This window comes from Eriocheir sinensis, chromosome 51 (assembly GCF_024679095.1).
Source record: "Eriocheir sinensis breed Jianghai 21 chromosome 51, ASM2467909v1, whole genome shotgun sequence".
In the NCBI taxonomy this organism is placed as follows: Eukaryota; Metazoa; Arthropoda; class Malacostraca; order Decapoda; family Varunidae; genus Eriocheir; species Eriocheir sinensis.
This window is the reverse complement of record NC_066559.1, coordinates 11,592,435-11,613,567: the sequence shown is the minus strand read 5'-3', so window position 1 is coordinate 11,613,567 and position 21,133 is coordinate 11,592,435. Positions and strand designations below refer to the sequence as shown.

General features: G+C 47.1%; 1 protein-coding gene across 1 annotated transcript in view; it reads left to right on the top strand.

The window, feature by feature from the left end:
* Positions 1-17,632, top strand: part of LOC126982744 (uncharacterized peptidase C1-like protein F26E4.3) — a gene marked incomplete at its 5' end in the record, with an annotated part of 31,091 nt that extends 13,459 nt beyond the window's left edge. Inside the window, 7 exon segments of the mRNA XM_050835062.1 lie at positions 7,000-7,186; positions 8,499-8,665; positions 10,801-10,935; positions 11,259-11,370; positions 12,684-12,789; positions 13,368-13,519; positions 13,873-17,632. Coding sequence (XP_050691019.1) covers positions 7,000-7,186; positions 8,499-8,665; positions 10,801-10,935; positions 11,259-11,370; positions 12,684-12,789; positions 13,368-13,519; positions 13,873-14,109 — 1,096 coding nt within the window.
* Positions 17,633-21,133: the final 3,501 nt, after the last annotated feature.

Here is a 21,133-nt window from a genome sequence, read left to right as displayed (position 1 = left end):
TATATACATTTTTTTTATTCTTTTTTTTTCTTATTTTTTTTCTTATGCTTTCGTTCTCTCTCTCTCTCTCTCTCTCTCTCTCTCTCTCTCTCTTGTGTATAAATCTTGCTTCTTTTCTTTTTATTTTGTTCTTCTTTCCTCCTCTCCTCTTCCTCCTCCTCCTCCTCCTTTTCCCCCTCTTTCTCCTCCTCCCCCTCCTCCTCCCCCTCTTTCTCCTCCTCCTCCTCCTCCTCCTCTTATATTTGCGTCTGCTTACCTTATCAAACTTATTTTTTTCTTTTTCTTTCCTTCTCCTCCTCTCTCTTCTTCCTCCTCCTTCTCATTGAAACCTCTCACCTCTCACCCTCCACTTTGCATTCTCCTCCTCCTCCTCCTCCTCCTCCTCTACTCTTTCTCCTTCTTCTCCTCTTCTACTTATTGGCTTTCCTCTCCTTATCAAATTTTTTCTTCATCATCGTAATTTTCTTCTTCTTTTTCTTCCTCTTTCTTCTTCTTCTTTAATCCTCCTCCTCCTCCTCCTCCCCCTCCTCCTCCTTCTCCTCCTCTTTCTCCTCCTCCCCATTCAAAAAAATCTCCTTATTTCAACCCCTTCTCCTCCTCCTCCTCCTCCTCCTTCTCCTCCTCCTCTTCTTCTTCTCTTTCTCCTTCTTCTCCTCTTCTTATTGGCTCTCCTCTCCTTATCAATTTTTTTCTTCATCATCGTAATTTTCTTCTTCTTTTTCTTCCTCTTTTTCTTCTTCTTCTTTAATCCTCCTCCTTCTCCTCCTCCTCCTCCTCCGCCTCTTTCTCCTCCTCCCCATTAAAAAAAATCTCCTCGTTTCAACCCCTCCTCCTCCTCGTCGTCCTCCTCCTCCTCCTCCTCCTCCTCCTCCTCCTCTCCTATTTTTATCGCTCGCCTCAACCTCGTGCAGTGTCTACGAGATGAATGGCGCTACCTGAGTCGACCAGGTGCCTCCCCCTCCCCCCTCCTCTCTCTCTCTCTCTCTCTCTCTCTCTCTCTCTCTCTCTCTCTCTCTCTCTCTCTCTCTCTCTGGGCGTGTGTTTGTGTCTGTGTGTGTGTGTGTGTGTGTGTGTGTGTGTGTGTGTGTGTGTGTGTGTGTGTGTTCTCATTTCTTATCTTTTTCAACGGTACTAAATTGCTTGTTTGTTTGTTAGTTTGTTTGTTTGTTTATCAGATTTATGAATACACTTTTTTGTTGTTGTTGGAGGATGAAAAGAGAATAAGAAAAGGAAATGAGGACGAAGAAGAGAATGAAGGAAAAGAAAACAACATGCGACAATATATTTTTAATGGGGGACGAGTGTAGATCACGTACTTATAGAGGCGCGATACGGACCACATGAATCAGAATCAGAATGCTTTATTATGAAGAAAATGAAGGAAAAGAAAACAACATGTGACAATATATTTTTAATGGGGGACGAGTGTAGATCAAGTACTTATAAAGGAACGACACGGACCACACGAAGGAAGGAAAAGGGGATCAGGAAGAGGAAAGGCGGATCCAGAAAAGAAGGATCATGAAGAGGAGCAGGAAGGATCATGAAGAGAAAGAGAAGAGGAGGATCAGGAAAAGAAGAGGATCAAAGGGTTTCGAAAGGCGAATCATGGAGAGAACGAGAGGCGGATCCCGAGTTACAAATGTTTGGTCTTACTCATGGACTATTAAATTCCATACATGCGACATTGCAACACACACACACACACACACACACACAAAGAGAGAGAGAGAGAGAGAGAGAGAGAGAGAGAGAGAGAGAGAGAGAGAGAGAGAGAGAGATGACGACGTGAATTATTACCAGGTGACCTTGAGAGAGAGAGAGAGAGAGAGAGAGAGAGAGAGAGAGAGAGAGAGAGAGAGAGAGAGAGAGAGAGAGAGAGAGAGAGAGAGAGAGAGAGAGAGATTTACATAGATAGATTTACATAGAAAATCAGACCACACAGACCCCATGGTCCAGACTAGGAGGTCTGTCCTTAAACCTAAGTGATTTTACATTAATCAGGTGGCTCCAAAACGTTGCTTTTCCACTCTTGTTAATATTAAGTTCAAGGAAGTGACGGTCGAGCTTGTTTTTAAAGGTGTCAATCGTGTTACATTGGACCACTGACGGTGGGAGCTTATTCCATTCTCACACTACAATGTTGGTGAAGAAAAATTTGGTGCAGTCTGAATTTACTTGTCTACATTTGAGTTTTGTGCCATTGTTCCTCGTTCGCAAAGTGTCATCGATCATAAACAATTTTGTTCTGTCTACATTCGTGAAACCATTAAGTATTTTAAAACATTCGATCAGTTTTCCTCGGAGGCGACGTTTCTCAAGAGAGAACATGTTAAGGGTGGAAAGCCTTTTGTTGCGCAAGGAAGGGATCATTTTTGTTGCTCGACGCTGAACACCTTCTAGTTTAGCAATGTCCTTTGCATGGTGGGGAGACCAAAACTGTACCGCATATTCCAAGTGGGGTCTGACTAAACTATTGTAGAGCGGAAGTATTACATCTTTATTCTTGAATAAAAAGTTTCTTTTAATGAAGCCCAACATTCTGTTCGCTTTATTTGCTGCATCGATGCATTGATGTGAGAATTTGAGGTTTGACGCGATTTTAATCCCCAGGTCCGTAACGCATTGAACGCTTGTGAGTTTAACGCCTCGTATTTCGTAATCGAACTTCTTATTTTTTGTTCCAATTTGAAGGACCTGGCACTTGTCTACGTTAAAGGGCAACTCCCATTTATCCGACCAAGCTGATATTTTGTGCAAATCCTCTTGGAGGCTTTGCCTGTCTTCGTCAGTGAGAACCGAGTTACCAATCTTTGTGTCGTCTGCAAATTTACTAATGCGATTATTGAGTCCAACATCCACGTCGTTGATGTAAATAATGAAGAGCACTGGGCCAAGAACCGAGCCCTGAGGGACGCCTCTAGTGACCGGCGCCCACTCTGAGTTAAATCCGTCAATCACAACTCTTTGTTGTCTGTTGCTCAACCAATTCGCGATCCATTGGTTTACTTGACCGTCAATGCCTATTTGCTTTAATTTATAAATTAATTTATGATGTGGGATTTTATCAAACGCTTTCTGGAAATCAAGATAGACTACGTCCACTGATTTGGTTACGTCATAAATTGAGAAGAGATCGTTATAAAAGGTCAGTAGGTTTGACAGGCAGGATCTTTTGTTACGGAAGCCATGTTGTGAATCCCCAATTAATGAGTGGCTTTCGAGGTAACTCACAATTTTGTCTCTAATTATGCTCTTGAGTAACTTACCTACAATTGAAGTTAGACTAATGGGTCGGTAGTTACCTGGTATTTTTTTGTCTCCTTTCTTAAAAATCGGTGTCACGTTAGCCTTTTTCCAATCCGAAGAGACGATGCCTTGTCGCAAGGACATATTGAATACGGTAGTGAGGGAGGAGAGTATTTCGCTCTTTGTTTCTTTAAACAGTATAGGATATACTTTGTCGGGTCCGGGACTTTTATTTGTTTTAAGTGAATGGAGAGCTTTAAGGACTTCATCGGTTGTTATTTCAAAATTAGGCAATGCATGCTCGAGATTTACAATAGTACTGGTGTTGGTGGTAGCGAGAGGAAGACTGTTAGTATTAAACACCGAGGAAAAGTAATTGTTTAAGAGGTTTGCAATGTGTTGGCTGTCAGTCACTAGTGCACCGTCGCTGTTTGTTAAAGGTCCAATACCACTTTTGATCGCCTTTCTGTTGTTTATGTAACTGAAGAAAGATTTCGGATTATTTTTACAGTTGGCTGCAATATTTTCTTCACATCTACGCTTTGCCTGACCTACTAGAGAGAGAGAGACCTCTAATCCACGTGCCACTAATGGACTTGTCCTAAATATCAGTCAATGTCAGGCAGCATTAGGCCGAGAGGGTGGTGGGGGGGTTGTAGAGGGAGGGAGGGAGGGAGGGGAGGAAGGCATGGTGTGAGGGGGGCGAGCGAGGAAGAAGTGTTTATAAGGGTGAGGAGGAGAGGGAAAGCAGGGAGGGAGGAAGTGATTTTCTCTTGGCCATCATCCCAGGCTGTGCTATTAGGCAAAGTTTATACGTATTTGTTAATATGATTGAAGGTTTTTGTTGGTTTCTGTTCATTTTCATTATCATTCATGCAGCACATACATACACACATACAGCCTAACACACACACACACACACACACACACACACACACACACACACACACACTAAAAAAAAAAAAAAAAAATCAGCTCGTCTAATACACACACAAAAAAAATAGACGGACAATTGAATCTCAGGGACCCAATCAAGTCTATAAGTCAGGCAGGTTTGGGCGGGGAAACGCACCCATACTACACACACACACACACACACACACACACACACACACACACACACACACACACACCGGGACAGCAAAAGGCCAGCCAACATCGCCTATAAATATTAGAGATAAAATACTTAGCGATTTCATATGTACCACACCTGCTATAGTTATCACGTGGACCACATCAGCAGTTTTCTATATCTTGGAGAACTACCCTTTACAGAATATAGATAGAGAGATACATATATATAGACAGATAGATAGATAGTTATAGATATATAGAGAAAAATTATGAACTCCTTAAAAGAATTTCGCAACATCTCGTCGATCTAGTGGGTTTCCATCAAGAAAACAGATCGGTCACCTCTGGATCCCCGTCACCAAGAACCGCGTCCAAGGTGAAGGGATTGTTCCTCGCCCTGCAGTAGTTTATAATTTACGAAGAAAGTAAAGGAGTGTCTAAAGGGAAGGGACAGGGAGAGAGAGACGAGGCGGAGTGGAGGGAAGGAAAGAAAGGATGGGAGCGGGGCGGTAGTGAGGCAGGGAAGGAGTGAGGATGAAACGGAAGCAGGAAGGAAGGAAGGAAGGAAGGGAGTATCGAAGAATGAGGAAGGAAGTGGATGTAGGAAGTAAGGTAGGAACTCTGGAGCCGCCCGTTAGTTAGTTAGTTAGTTATAAGGTGTTAGTTATAGTTAGACAGTTAGATAATTTGTTAGGTAGCTATAGTTAGACAGATGATTAGTTGGTTAGAGAGTTAGTTGTCAGTTTATTAGTTAGAGGATTTATAAGTTGGTGAATCAGTTAGACAGTTTGTTAGTTAGTCAATTATTGGTATATTTAGTTAGAAAGTTAGCTAGTGAGTGAGTGAATCATTGAGTGAGAGTGAATTGGTTAGATTATAATTAATTAGTTGATTAGTTAGTTAGTGTGTGTGTGTGTGTGTGTGTGTGTGTGTGTGTGTGTGTGTGTGTGTGTGTGTGTGTTTACAACAAAGGAGACAGCTCAAGGGCACACAATAAAATAAACAATAATAAAAAAGAAGCCCCCGACTTTCTGCTCCTAAAAAAGAATCAAAAGAGGTGGCCGAAAGAGAGGTGTGTGTGTGTGTGTGTGTGTGTGTGTGTGTGTGTGTGTGTGTGTGTGTGTGTGTGTGTGTGCCGAGAGTAACGTGACCAGTTGTTCTATTTTCACCTCTCGCCTCACATCATTACCCGCGAGAACATGCTTGACGGTGCGGGGCGGCGGCCGTTGCATCATATACCCACCCACGTCTTTTATACAAGAGGGCTGCCCGGCGTCACCTCCGCCACACGCACTCCACCTTATGCTAACACACGCCCGATAGGTGACCCGGGTGGAGAGGAGACACCCCACAAATAGCTTGGATTCCTTAGCGATGCCTTGTTCTTTTGTTGTAGTACTGAGCCTAGTGGTAGTCTGACAAAGCCTCTGGACCATGAACGTAGACAACCACTCATGAGAACCCGCCTGATCTCCTTAGTGGACTTTGGAGACAGTGAGAGCCGAGAGCGTGTGGAAATATGAACGTTGGCTTCAGAAACGTCTAGTAATCCTTGTGTTTCCTTGTATGAAAACCGGAAGCGTGTGGGAATATGGACGTTAGCTGCAGAAATGTCCGGTAATCCTTGTGTTTCCTTGTGTGAAAACCGGAAGCGTCTGGGAATATGGACGTTAGCTTCAGAAATGTCCGGTAATCCTTGTGTTTCCTTGTATGAAAACCGGAAGTGTCTGGGAATATGAACGTTAGCTGCAGAAATGTCCGGTAATCCTTGTGTTTCCTTGTATGAAAACCGGAAGTGTCTGGGAATATGAACGTTAGCTGCAGAAATGTCCGGTAATCCTTGTGTTTCCTTGTATGAAAACCGGAAGTGTCTGGGAATATGGACGTTAGCTTCAGAAATGTCCGGTAATCCTTGTGTTTCCTTGTGTGAAAACCGGAAGTGTCTGGGAATATGGACGTTAGCTTCAGAAATGTCCGGTAATCCTTGTGTTTCCTTGTATGAAAACCGGAAGCGTGTGGGAATATGTACGGTAGCTTCAGAAACGTCCGGTAATCCTTGTGTTTCCTTGTATGAAAACCGGAAGCGTGTGGGAATATGTACGGTAGCTTCAGAAATGTCCGGTAATCCTTGTGTTTCCTTGTGTGAAAACCGGAAGTGTCTGGGAATATGGACGTTAGCTTCAGAAATGTCCGGTAATCCTTGTGTTTCCTTGTGTGAAAACCGGAAGTGTCTGGGAATATGGACGTTAGCTTCAGAAATGTCCATGTACGGTAGCTTCAGAAACGTCCGGTAATCCTTGTGTTTCCTTGTATGAAAACCGGAAGCGTGTGGGAATATGAACGTTAGCTGCAGAAATGTCTAGTAATCCTCGTGTTTCCTTGTATGAAAACCGGGAGCGTTTGGGAATATGAACGTTAGCTGCAGAAATGTCCGGTAATCCTTGTGTTTCCTTGTATGAAAACCGGGAGCGTTTTGGAATATGAACGTTAGCTGCAGAAATGTCCGGTAATCCTCGTGTTTCCTTGTATGAAAACCGGGAGCGTCTGGGAATATGAACGTTAGCTGCAGAAATGTCCGGTAATCCTTGTGTTTCCTTGTATGAAAACCGGAAGCGTGTGGGAGCACGGGCGTTGATTGTTAAGATGTATATTAATTCTTTTTCCTTCTGTCCGCAGCACGTGTTTCATGGGTGATCTGCAGTGTGAGGAAGACCTGTGCATGATAGACGAGAATGTAATCAACAATGTGAACGGCAACCAGCGTCTGTACGGATGGAGGGCCACCAACTACTCCATGTTCTGGGGCAGGAAGGCCAGAGATGGGCTCGTGTTCAAGACGGGCACGCTGAACCCAGAGCAATTGGTAAGGCTGTGTTGGTACTGTACACTCTGCGGCCGCCACTGGCAGGCTGCATGTGGGTAAAACTTGCCATTCGTTCTTAGGGGTTTTGTAAAGGCATTGAAGTATCTGTAGTGGTCTATGAGGCACTTGGATTACAGTTAGTAGTTAGTCTTGTTGTTGTGGGATCCGGAAGCGACTGAGAGCACAGGCGTTGGCTGTAAAGACATGTAGTAATCCTTCTGTTCAGTTGTGTGGGAAAGCATCTGAGAAATCGGGTGTTAGTGCCAGAGGTGTTTAGTGGTCCCTTTGTGTCCTCCTGGCCGCAGATCGTGTATCAGTCATTGGTAAGGCGGTACTGGTACTGGACACATTGCGGCCGCCACTGGTAGGCTGCATGTGGGTTTGTGTGTGTTCCATTCGTTTTCTAGAAGTATCGTAAAGCTATTGAAGTCTTTGTAGGAGTCTATGAGGCACTTGGATAACAGTTAGTAGTTAGTCTTGTTGTTATGAGAGCCGGAATCGACTGAGAGCACAGGCGGTTGTAGAGACATGTAGTAATCCTTCTGTTCCTTTCTATGTGCATGTTTACCGAAAGCATCTGAGAAATCGGGTGTTGGTGCCAGAGGTGTTTAGTGGTCCCTTTGTATCCTCCTGGCCGCAGATCGTGTTCAGAGTCATTGATAAGGCTGTGTTGGTACTGGACACATTGCGGACTCCACTGACTGCATATGGGTAAAACTTGTCAGTCGTTCTTAGAGGTGTCGTAAAGTTATTGAAGTATTTGTAAGAGTCTTTGAGGCCCCGAGCATTACCTTCTCCACTTACATGATTTTTTTCTCGCTCTTCAGTCATTGCGGATTTGCTCTGATTTCCTCCTTGCATCCAGTCTCTTCTTATTTATCAATATTTCCATCATTTGGTGGAGGCAGACGATGTTCTAGTGATGTTGAGTTAAAAAACGCAATCATTTCAGTTTTTTAATCAGTTGTAGTTGTTCTGAACTCCTCCTTGCATCCAGTCTCAGGTTCACATCAGTTTCTCTATCATTTAAGGGGGCCAGACAGTGTTCGAGTGATGTTTACTGAAAAAGATGGACTTGAAGGGATTATTACTCCAGCATTATCCTTCGCCACCTATATGTTTTTTCCTCGCTCTTCAGTCATTGCGGATTTGCTCTGAATTCCTCCTTGCGTCCAGTCTGTTGTCTATCAGTATCTCTATCATTTAGTGGCGGCAGACGATGTACTTGTGATGCTTACTGAAAAAAATGGACTTAAAGACATTATTACTCCAGCGTTTTCCTTCCCCACTAACGTGACCCTTCTTTCCCCAGTCGATGAGGATGTTCCCGATCCTGCTGCAGCCGGACCTATCGCGCATCCCGAGGCAGTTCGACGCGCGCACCAAACGTGAGTGGAGGGGCCAGATCAGCGGCGTGCGGGACCAAGGTTGGTGCGGCGCCTCCTGGGCCTTCTCCACCCTCGGCGTCGCCCAGGACAGGTGAGTCTCGTGTGCAGGGAGGCTGGGTAGGTTATGGTTGCTTGGTAGGGAGAGGAAGGCAGGTGGTAGGGTCGGAAGGAGAGGAGAAAGGGACTACAAAGCGAGGGAAAGAAGTATTTGTAGTTCTCAAGTATTTCCATCCTCAACGTCGCCCAGAACAGGTGAGTCACGTGCACATATTGGTTATGGTTGCTTGGTAGGAAGAGGAAGGCAGGTGGTAGGGTCGGAAGGAGAGGAGAAAGGGACTACAAAGCGAGGGAAAGAAGTATTTGTAGTTCTCAAGTATTTCCATCCTCAACGTCGCCCAGAACAGGTGAGTCACGTGCACAGATTGGTTATGGTTGCTTGGTAAGAAGAGGAAGGCAGGTGGTAGGGTCGGAAGGAGAGGAGAAGGAGAATGCAAACAGAGGAAAGGAAGTGTTTGTTGTTCTCTCAAATATTCCCACAAAGCAAATCGAAAAAGAGGGAGGAACGAAAAAGGAGGAAGAATGAACTAATACATCATTGTTATGCTTCTAAGGCACTAATGTATGGAGGATCATGTAGAGAGAAATTCCTCCAGCTGGCGTCACTCTAAAAACAACCTGACCTCACCTAAGCACGGTGGCACCACATTGAGCTTCTATTGCGACACACGTACTCCTCACATTTCTACCTCTACATCACCCTGCATACATTATTCTATCTACCGGATCCTGCATACATTGGTGCCGTATATAGATGCCACAGAAGACCCGGCCACGGACAAAACAGCATTATCTAAGTTCCTCTAACCAAAGTAAAGAGAGGTCCCCTGAAAACTAAGCCATGTGTGAGAGAGAGAGAGAGAGAGAGAGAGAGAGAGAGAGAGAGAGAGAGAGAGAGAGAGAGAGAGAGAGAGAGAGAGAGAGAGAGAGAGAGAGAGAGAGAGAGAGAGAGAGAGAGAGAGAGAGAGAGAGAGAGAGAGAGAGAGAGAGAAGTCGAAAAGCACTGGTAATGTTTAGATCCAAAGATGTTTTCTACTAACCTCTTGATCGTGTTAAGTCGTAGGAATGAGGAAGGAAAGTAAAAAGAAGGGCTGGTCCAGAGTTTACCATTGATAGGGATGAAAGAGTGGAGCTACTGGTTAACTCTTGCATTAGGGAGTTGGACAGCACGGGTATGAAAGCACTGATAATGTTTAGTTCCAAAGATCTTCTCTACTAACCTCTTGATAGTGCTAAGTCGTAGGAATGAGGAAGGAAAGTAAAAAGAAGGGCTGGTCCAGAGTTTACCACTGATAGGGATGAAAGAGTGGGGCTACTGGTTAACTCTTGCATTAGGGATTTGGACAGCACGGGTATGAACGTCGGAAGAAAGTCCTGTGCAGAGGGGCCGCGGGAAGGCTGGAGGCATGTAATCAGCAAGTTGAGAAGAGCAATCAGCATACGTAGAACAGATGATAGAGGGACAACCAAAGTAACATACGCAGAACTGATAAGGATGATAACAGACCAATTTAACATGCGTAGAACTGATAAGAGATGGACGAACGAGGTAACAGAGCCGCAGACAGACAGAGAACTACGTCGGGAGATGACATTAGAACCTTTGATATAGCAGGGTGGAGGGAGGACGTTGGGAAAGGCCTCTGTTCTCTTATGCTCAAGGGCAAGGGTGCATGTGTCTGGGTGTTTAAATGGATGGATGGATGGAGGGAGGGATTGTATAAGGTTAGGTGGTAGCTTCCTTACCACCATTCCCACACCTTGATTCCACTCTCTTCACACTCCCAGTCCCATCCCTTATTCCCATCTTCCCATTCCCACCACATAATCCAACCCCCTCCTTCTCCCACCCCTTCCCATTCCTAGCACTTACTTATTCCAACCTCCCTCCATTCCCACCCCCTCCCATTCCTACTACATAATCCACCCCTTCCGTTACCACCCTTCCCATTCCTACTTCATATTCCCTCCCCTTCCTTTCCCACCCCTCCCATTCCTACTACATAGTCCCTCCCCTTCTTTTCCCACCCCTTCCATTCCTAGCACTATTCCCACCTCCCTCCACTCCCACCCCTCCCATTCCTACCCCATTCCCACCCTCTCCCATAAATGCCTCGATGCTCTCCTCCTCTTGCTGCTGCTGATGATGATGATGGTTGTCTCCCCCAGGCTAGCGGTGGAGTCCCAGGGCAACGAGAGCGTGGACCTGTCCCCTCAGAATCTCATCAGCTGCGATCGCCGGGGACAGAGCGGCTGCAAGGGGGGGCATGTGGACCGGGCCTGGCAGTACCTTAGGAGGGTCGGGTAAGGCGGTGGTGGTGGTGATGGCGTGGGGGTGGGGTAGTTGTGGTGGTGGTGATGGTGGTAGGGATGTTGTTGGTGATGGTGGTAATGGTGGTGGTGGTAGTGGTGATAGAAACGTCCACCACCCAATTACATGATATTAGTGTACGGTGTTTAGCCATAGAATTTGAACATCAAGGAGTACATAATTTTTTTCTTGGGGTTTCTTTGCCTTTGTCTGTTAACCTTACAAACTTCCCTCACATTCAGACCTCTACACTCAAGTTTAATTAAGCTTCCCCCTCTTCTTCTCTCCCTTCCTCGTGTCCCTGGTGCCGCCGCAGGGTCGTGAACGAGGGTTGCTACGGCTACGAGAGCGGTACTACGGAGAAGGTGCCGGCGTGCCGCATACCTAAGGTGGCCAGCCTGCAAAACCTACGCTGCGTGGCCGATGGGGTGAGTCTCTGTGGCCTGTGGGTCTTGTGAGGTACCGAAGAGTGTGGGGTTTAGGAGAGAAGAGAGAGTGTGGCCGATGGGGTGAGTCTCTGTGGCCTGTGGGTCTTGTGGGGTACCGAAGACTGTGGGGGTTTAGGAGAGAAGAGAGAATGTGGCCGATGGGGTGAGTCTCTGTGGCCTGTGGGTCTTGTGGGGTACCGAAGACTGTGGGGGTTTAGATAAGACGAGAGAGTGTGGCCGAGTGGTGGGCCTTGTAGCCTGTATGTCATGTGGGGTTATGAATAGTGTGAGGCTTCAGAAGAGGAGGGAGAGTGTAAACGTTCAGGAGAGGAGAGTAGGGAGAGGTAGCTTCTGGTCTTTAGGGGAACTGCAGAGTGAGAAAGCTTAGAAAAAAGAGAAAATCAGACTGTAGGGCTAAGGAGGGAGGAGAGTCTTGTTTTGGGGGGTACTGCAATGTGTGAACGTGTTAGAGAGATGTGCCTGTTGGTCTTAAGGGGTACTGGATAGTGTGAACATTGAGGAAAGAAGGAGATGTAGTGTGTGTGGCTAGGGAAGGAGAGGTGCCTGCTGGTCTTCTGGGATACTGGAAGGTGTGAACGTTTGGATGAGAAGAAAAGGAGGTGCAGGTTGTGTGGATAAGGAGAGATGCCTGTAGGCCTTATAGGGGTACTAAAGTGTAGAGGCTTAGAAGAAAGGGAGATGCAGGTTGGTTGGATAAGGAGGGAGAGTGGTTGTGGACCTTTTGGGTTACTGAATAATGTGAAGGTTTAGAAGAATGGAGATGCAGGGTGTGTTGTCCGGACCCAGCTCCATATCTCCATCCGGTATTTGCCTCTGATTGGGGTCACTATTATCTATGCTGTTATGGTCATTCCTCTGTTTGTTCGTCTTCTGGGTCCCGACAGTGTGGCCATAGCGAGTGAGATCCCAGTAGGTCTTGTGGTGTACTGGCGAGTTTAGAAGGATAGGAGCTGGAGGTTGTGTGGCTAGGAGAGAGAGAGAGAGAGAGAGAGAGAGAGAGAGAGAGAGAGAGAGAGAGAGAGAGAGAGAGAGAGAGAGAGAGAGAGAGAGAGAGAGAGAGAGAGAGAGAGAGAGAGAGAGAGAGAGAGAGAGAGAGAGAGAGAGAGAGATATGCCTGTTGGTCTTCTGGGTTACTGAAGAGTGGAAAAGTCAAGGAGAAGCAAAAGTGGAGGGAAGTGTAGTCCTGAAGCAGTTAGTTATCATTAGTGTATTCCACTGTAGTGCATCATAGTGTATTCCTGAAGGACTGGCAGCCGCCCTTATTACATGTTCCTCTCGTTCTCCCCCTCCAGGCAGTGTACCAACGGCCGGACCTGTACAGAACCGAACCCGCCTATCGCATCTCGGGCAAGGAGGAGGATATCCAGTGGGAGATCATGACCAACGGCCCCGTCCAGGGTAAGGCGGCGTGTAGGGCTGTGCGGCTGGCTGACTGGGTGGATGGATGGATGGGTGGATGGTTGGTTGACTGGCTGACTGACTGGATGGATGGATGATTGAATAGATGGATAGTATGGTATGGGGTAAGGTGTCAGATTCTTGTAGTGGCCCCTCCCTGTTACCGCCATTCCCGCCCACCCTCCTTGCATTCCCACTTCCCATTCCTGCCTTGTATTCTACCCCTCTCATTTTCACCGTCTATTCTTACCCCCTCCCATTCCCACTCCTAATACTTACCCCCTATTCCCACCCTCTTCCATTTCCACCCTCTTTCCACCCCTTCCCTATGTATAATTAGACTTGCTGATTATACCTTCTTTACCAAGTTCAATACGCGATGCTTCTCTTAAATATGATAATGAATAAACGAGTTGAGGAATGGAAGAGGAACAGCGTAATCAGAGTAAACGCGAGAGGAATTTTCATGGGCCAGAACACTTGGAATGTTTTAAAAGAAGAGTTCAAGCTATACTCTGTGTGTGTGTGTGTGGGGAGTGTGAATAAGGTCAATGAGTAACGCCCACGACCCTCCACAGCCATGATGAAGGTGCAGAGGGACCTGTTTATGTACGGCGGCGGCGTGTACGCGGCCTCCAGCTTCACGCAGGGGGGCTCCGCCACGCACTCCGTCAGGATCCTCGGCTGGGGGGAAGAACCGTCCTACAGCGGCCAGTCCACGAAGTACTGGGTGAGTCCCGCCGAAGGGTCCCAATGTGCTCCAACTATTCGGCTGCTGCATAGTGGCGATGGAGACAGTAGTAGTAGTAGTAGTAGTAGTAAGGTAAAGGTAAAGTCTGGGTATACACTTAGCTGCGCGTAGCCTCGGTGCTCATTTCCGTTACATAAGTAGAGGGATTCAAACAGCCGTAGCAGTGTTGTACCAATAGTAGTAGTAGTAGTAGTAGGGTAAAGATAATGTTGGGGGTATACACTTAGCTACACATGGCCTCGGTGCTCATCTCCGTCACGTAGGTAGTGTGTATCAAAGCATGCCTCGTAGTGTTGACTTGCATGGTAGCCGAGCCTTCCCTCCTTCCGTAGCTCGTGGCCAACTCCTGGGGGACGCAGTGGGGCGAGGACGGACTCTTCAGGATCAGGCGCGGCTTCAACGAATCCGACATCGAGACCTTCGTGTTGGCGGTGCGCGCGAGGCTCTACGACTACGACAAGCGGCAGCAGAGGAGGACCGGTCGTCGCACAAACCGCCATGCCCAGCGCCGCAACGCGAAGCACGACCACCACCGCTTCTACACCACCAAGCGACGCAACCACAACTAGAGGGCGCCACCGTCCGGACCCTTTCCTGCGCTGGGGCACTCTTGACGCCTAGTGCTGTTGTTGCTGGTGTTGTTTAGAAGAGTCCTATACTGCCATTTGTGTCTCATGTGGTTGTTTACTTCCAGCGCGGTTTGTTTTTTGTTTTTTCTTTTCCTTTGATTTGGTTGTTTTTTCATTGTTTTTATGATCATTTTTATCATTATTTATTATTATTTTTCTTATTCTTCTCCAAATTTGTCCTTCTTCTTCTTCGTCTCCTCCTCCTTTTTCTTTTAAAAGTGATGCTGTTGGTGATGATGGTGATGATAGTGATGATTGTGTGGTCAATTGTGGTTAAAGAAGAGGTTTTATGTGATGATGGAGGTGATGGTGGTGGTGGTGGTGGTTGAGAGAGAGAGAGAGAGAGAGAGAGAGAGAGAGAGAGAGAGAGAGAGAGAGAGAGATTAGTCATGTCTAGCTTCTGATTATTATTATTATTATTATTATTATTATTATTATTACTATGATCATTATCACCATCATCATTGGTTTTACTACGACGATCAAGCAATGACTGTACATATGTAAACTTCGCGCATTATTATCTTCCCTCGCCCCAGAGCCTGTGAAGAATGGCTAACACACCGTCCCATGAGCTCGTGAGTACAGTGTCACGTTCATGGAGGAGAGCGCCAAGGCAAAGTCGGTACTGTCAGCCGCTTCCTTCCTTCCGTCTCTCACATTGACTTTCCACATGCCAAAAAGGAGATCAGTCTGGTTCTCACGTTTAGTACTTTGGGTTCATGGTACTGAAGAAAAGCCAAACTACCACTAAGGCCAAAAACTACCCCTGGAAATGCCCGAAACTTCTATGAAAGTTGAAATATTGAAGAATATGGTCCTTGGCAAGTCTTGTGTAGGAAGGCTTGCGAACGACCATAAGGGGAAACGACTCGAGGACATTTGCACTGTTATATATCTATGTGTTCCTGTTTGGTTGTAAGTTAGCCAGCTGTGCCTTTGGGTCGTATTTTAAAACATTTCGTCGCCCAAGTTCACATATCTGACAAGGGTTTCGTAGGAGCTGTAGGCCTTTCCAGGGGTAGTTTTATGACCCTGGTGGTAGTTTGGCCCCTCTTCTGTCCCATGAACCGTAAAAAACACTCATGAAAAACAGATTGATCCCTTCTTTGACCTTTAGAAATAGTTGATGTAAGAAGCGACGGTGTCTTAAAATACGGCCCTCAAAGGTTACAGTGTCTTACAGTTTCGACTCTCACATCAACTATTTCCAAAGGCCAAACATGAGATCAGTCGGGTTCTAATGAGTGTTTTTGTAGGTTCATGCCACAGAAGAAGGGTCAATCTACCACTAGGGTCAATAAAATACCCCTGGAAATGCCCGAAACTCCGACGAAAGCCTTGTCAAATATGTGGGTTGGGGCGCCGGAGTGTTTAAGAATACGGCTGATTGAGGGGAAGTCTGGCCATGGTCAGACTCCATTAGCTGAGCCTAGTATGCAACGTCCGTACGACTTGGCGGCACGGACGAGACTGAAAAGTTATACCCTGTTCACACTGACATTACGAATAAGCCCCACCCATCACACCCCAGCAACCACCAGTAGGCTCTAACCTTTCCAAACATTCACCAGTCAAACGCATCCTAAGCTATATAAGGAGAGTGGCTTGCTAAGGATCTAATTATACATACACTACCAAGATTTTAACCTTTCCAAGCATCCGCCAATCACACGTAGCCTGAACTTGAAAGGGGGCGTGGCTTGCTTTCGAACTGACCAATCGGCATACACTTGATGGGGAAGGAGGCGGGGCTTGTCTGCGAGGTTAGTGTGAACAGGCCACTATAGTATGAGTTATTATATGTGTTATAGTATATGTGTTATAGTATATATAGAGAGAGTTTATGATTGTTTCCTGTAGGTAATAAGCGATCGAGCAACGCACTGCCACTCACTAAAGCTTTAACCTGTGTACTGCCATTGCTCTTCACAGTTGGCGATGGTTTAGAGCGAACGAGTAGTATTTTCTTCACTTGTGTTAAGGAAGGTCATCCGCCAATACATGTTCGAGCAATAAATTATATTCTATCAAAAAAAAAAAACGTGGATTGAGTCTTCCGTATACCATGAATGGATCTTCTTTCTGCATGAGATTGTTTGTGGTGGATAACGTGAATGAGATAACACACACACACACACACACACACACACACACACACACACACACACACACAGATAGATAGATAGATAAATAAACAGGTAGAGGGACAGAGAAAAACATTGAGACGGGCGGAAACAAAGAGACGGTGACAGAGACAGACAGAGAAACATATACAAATTGAGAGACAGAAAGACAGCAAGAGAGACAGATATAGCGAGAGAGAGAGAGAGAGAGAGAGAGAGAGAGAGAGAGAGAGAGAGAGAGAGAGAGAGAGAGAGAGAGAGAGAGAGCGAGAGCGAGCGAGCGAGCGAGCAGATACTTGAGTTATCCCTTTCACTCATCGTTGTAATGAAAACGCCTCGAAGGAAACGGGTTTTAGAGGGTGACTTTTGGAATAATTTATCACTTTTTTTGTGTGTGTGTGTTTATTAATTCATCAGTTTACCGAGAGAGAGAGAGAGAGAGAGAGAGAGAGAGAGAGAGAGAGAGAGAGAGAGAGAGAGAGAGAGATAACATAAGGAATAGAAAAGACATATAGTAAGCCAAAAGTAGATGTTTAGCAGACAGTCGAGTTTCTGGCTGGCCGTTCTATAGCAAAGACAACCCCCTTCACCTGCTAGATCCGTCCGAAGGTATGTAGTACGGCTATCATTAACGCATTTGGGTATTCCTGCGGCTCCTTGACGAGTTGGTTGTACTCTCCCCTGTCCCCTCCAACACTCGGGGGCGCTTCTGGTCAGATTGGGCGTCTTTCAGTGGGCATGGGCAAGATTTTCAAGGGAAGATTGTAGCTGGACTGCGGTCAAGGAGTCTTACCTCTGTCTGTCTGCACCGAGTTGCTGTTACTGTTGTCGTGCGCTCCCCCACCACCCAGTACAGACAACGTGACGCAGACAGGTGCTAGGAAGTCATTGATGCATAACAGGTCACTGCGCCAACTGGTTTCTACATAATTATGGCGCTATGGCGAAAAAGAAAAGGCATTGCGAGAAGCGCGAGCAGAACACGTCGTCACCGCGGGAATTTCACCTCGGCCACTGGTGCTTCGAATGGCCTTAAAAAACCTTGTGTTCACGGTCAGGTCCATCGAGTTTACCTTGACGCAGGTCGGACCCACAGCTTCCTCGGGGCGCCACACATAGAAAATGGATTGAGGTAAGTACGTTTAGGAAAGGCATGTCAAGCGTGTGTAGTATATTGAATATGTTTAGTATATAGCATGTGTAGTATACCTAGCCTGTGTAGTATATTTAGCATATGTATATTTAGCTTGTGTAGTGTATTTAGCTTGTGTAGGGTATTCAGCATGGGTGGTACCTTTATGGCATGTGTAGTAGTATATGATAAACGTCGTCTGGTTTGGGTTATTTTTCTTATACGTCGTTTCCTTTGCGTTTTTTTTCGTTACATATTGTCTCTTACATCCATTCCAGTGGTGTCTTTTTCCTTGGCTATTCAGAAAATTCGTGTATATTTGGCTCAATTAGCATCTATGTATGGTATCCTGGCCTCGAGTCTGCACACAACGGCCACAAGAAATCAGTCTAGTATCCGACAATGACCGCTCTTCTGCCTTCTCGTTCTTTTCTCTTTTGTCGGAGTAGCGTTTAAATCCCCCCTTCACACTGTGCCGACTCTGGGCCATGACAACCCAGCGACTATTAGGCCCCCTTCATACTGTGCCGACTCTGGGCCATGACAACCCAGCGACTTTTAGGCCCCCTTCATACTGTGCCGACTCTGGGCATGACAACCCAGCGACTTTTAGGCCCCCTTCATACTGTGCCGACTCTGGCCATGACAACCCAGCGACTTTTAGGCCCCCTTCATACTGTGCCGACTCTGGGCCATGACAACCCAGCGACTTTTAGGCCCCCTTCATACTGTGCCGACTCTGGCCATGACAACCCAGCGACTTTTAGGCCCCCTTCATACTGTGCCGACTCTGGGCCATGACAACCCAGCGACTTTTAGGCCCCCTTCATACTGTGCCGACTCTGGCCATGACAACCCAGCGACTTTTAGGCCCCCTTCACACTGTGCCGACTCTGGACCATGACAACCTAGCGACTTTTAGGCCCCCTTCACACTGTGCCGACTCTGGCCATGACAACCCAGCGACTTTTAGGCCCCCTTCACACTGTGCTGACTCTGGACCATGACAACCTAGCGACTTTTAGGCCCCCTTCATACTGTGCTGACTCTGGGCCATGACAACCCAGTGACTTTTAGGCCCCCTTCATACTGTGCCGACTCTGGTCCATGACAACCTAGCGACTTTTAGGCCCCCTTCATACTGTGCTGACTCTGGGCCATGACAACCCAGCGACTTTTAGGCCCCCTTCATACTGTGCTGACTCTGGGCCATGACAACCCAGCGACTTTTAGGCCCCCTTCATACTGTGCTGACTCTGGACCATGACAACCTAGCGACTTTTAGGCCCCCTTCATACTGTGCTGACTCTGGACCATGACAACCCAGCGACTTTTAGGCCCCCTTCATACTGTGCCGACTCTGGGCCAAGACAACCAAGCAACTTTTAGGCCCCCTTCATACTGTACCGACTCTGGCCATGACAACCTCGCTACTTTTGGGCCCCCTTCATAGGGTGGGGACTGTGGCCATGACAACCTAGCTACTTTTAGGCCCCCTTCATACTGTACCGACTCTGGCCATGACAACCTAGCAACTTTTAGGCCCCCTTCATACTGTGCCGACTCTGGGCCACGACAACCTAGCAACTTTTAGGCCCCCTTCATACTGTGCCGACTCTGGGCCACGACAACCTAGCAACTTTTAGGCCCCCTTCATACTGTGCCGACTCTGGCCATGACAACCCAGCGACTTTAAGGCCCCCTTCACACTGTGCCGACTCTGGTCCACGACAACCTAGCGACTTTTAGGCCCCCTTCATACTGTGCCGACTCTGGTCCACGACAACCTAGCGACTTTTAGGCCCCCTTCATACTGTGCCGACTCTGGTCCACGACAACCTAGCGACTTTTAGGCCCCCTACTTACTGTGCCCACTCTGGGCCATGACAACCCAGCGACTTTAGACCCCTTCATACTGTGCCGACTCTGGGCCATGACAACCCAGCGACTTTTAGGCCCCTTCATACTGTGCCGACTCTGGGCCATGACAACCCAGCGACTTTAGGCCCCTTCATATTGTGCCGACTCTGGGCCATGACAACCCAGCGACTTTTAGGCCCCCTTCATACTGTGCCGACTCTGGGCCATGACAACCCAGCGACTTTTAGGCCCCCTTCATACTGTGCCGACTCTGGGCCATGACAACCCAGCGACTTTTAGGCCCCCTTCATACTGTGCCGACTCTGGCCATGACAACCCAGCGACTTTCAGGCCCCTTCATACTGTGCTGACTCTGGGCCATGACAACCCAGCGACTTTTAGGCCCCCTTCATACTGTGCCGACTCTGGCCATGACAACCCAGCGACTTTTAGGCCCCCTTCATACTGTGCCGACTCTGGCCATGACAACCCAGCGACTTTTAGGCCCCCTTCATACTGTGCCGACTCTGGCCATGACAACCCAGCGACTTTTAGGCCCCCTTCATACTGTGCCGACTCTGGCCATGACAACCCAGCGACTTTTAGGCCCCCTTCATACTGTGCCGACTCTGGGCCATGACAACCCAGCGACTTTCAGGCCCCCTTAATACTGTGCCGACTCTGGGCCATGACAACCCAGCGACTTTCAGGCCCCCTTCATACTGTGCCGACTCTGGGCCATGACAACCCAGCGACTTTCAGGCCCCCTTCATACTGTGCCGACTCTGGGCCATGACAACCCAGCGACTTTCAGGCCCCCTTCATACTGTGCCGACTCTGGGCCATGACAACCCAGCGACTTTTAGGCCCCCTTCACACTGTGCCGAATCAGCTCCGGCGATCGTTTCTAGACCTCATTCCGATCATGTGCGACTCTTTCACATCAACATTTCACACCCAAGACCTCGTATACCCCGAGTCGCTGGGTTGTCGAGGCCCAGAGTCGGCACAGTGTGAACGGGGCTTAACGGGCTTTTTTGTTGCTGTCTTTGTTTTTTTTTTGACCCATGAGCTGCCTCCCTTGCTATAAGAGAACGATGTTACGTGCGTCTTGTCCTGCAACACACGACGAAGTAACCCATTTCGCTGGTTGATCCACTGTGGGATTGGGGACAGCCGAGAGAAGAAGTGAATAAGGGTAGACAGAAACAAAATAGATTATGCTGGCAAGATAAAGCTAAGAGAAAAAATGAGGGAGCTCTTTACATGGGAAAATTATATGAAAAAAAAAAAAAAAACATCCGATATCAGGCAGCCAAGAAACACACACACACACACACACACACACACACACACACACACACACACACACACATATAAGCAACATGGAAAAAATAAAAGACGGTTGACATAGATAAATATTGATCACACACACACACACACACACACACACACACACACACACACACACACACACACACACACACACACATATATAAGCAACATGGAAAAAAAAAGATGGTTGACATAGATAAATATTGATCACACACACACACACACATAAGCAACATGGAAAAAAAAAAGATGGTTGACATAGATAAATATTGATCACACACACACACACACACACACACACATACACACACACACACACACACACACACACACACACACACACACACACACACACACACACACACACACACACACACACACACACATAAGCAACATGGAAAAAAATAAGATGGTTGACAGCTAAATATTAATCACACACACACACACACACACACACACACACACACACACACACACACACACACACACACAGGGTAGTCAACACAGTGGG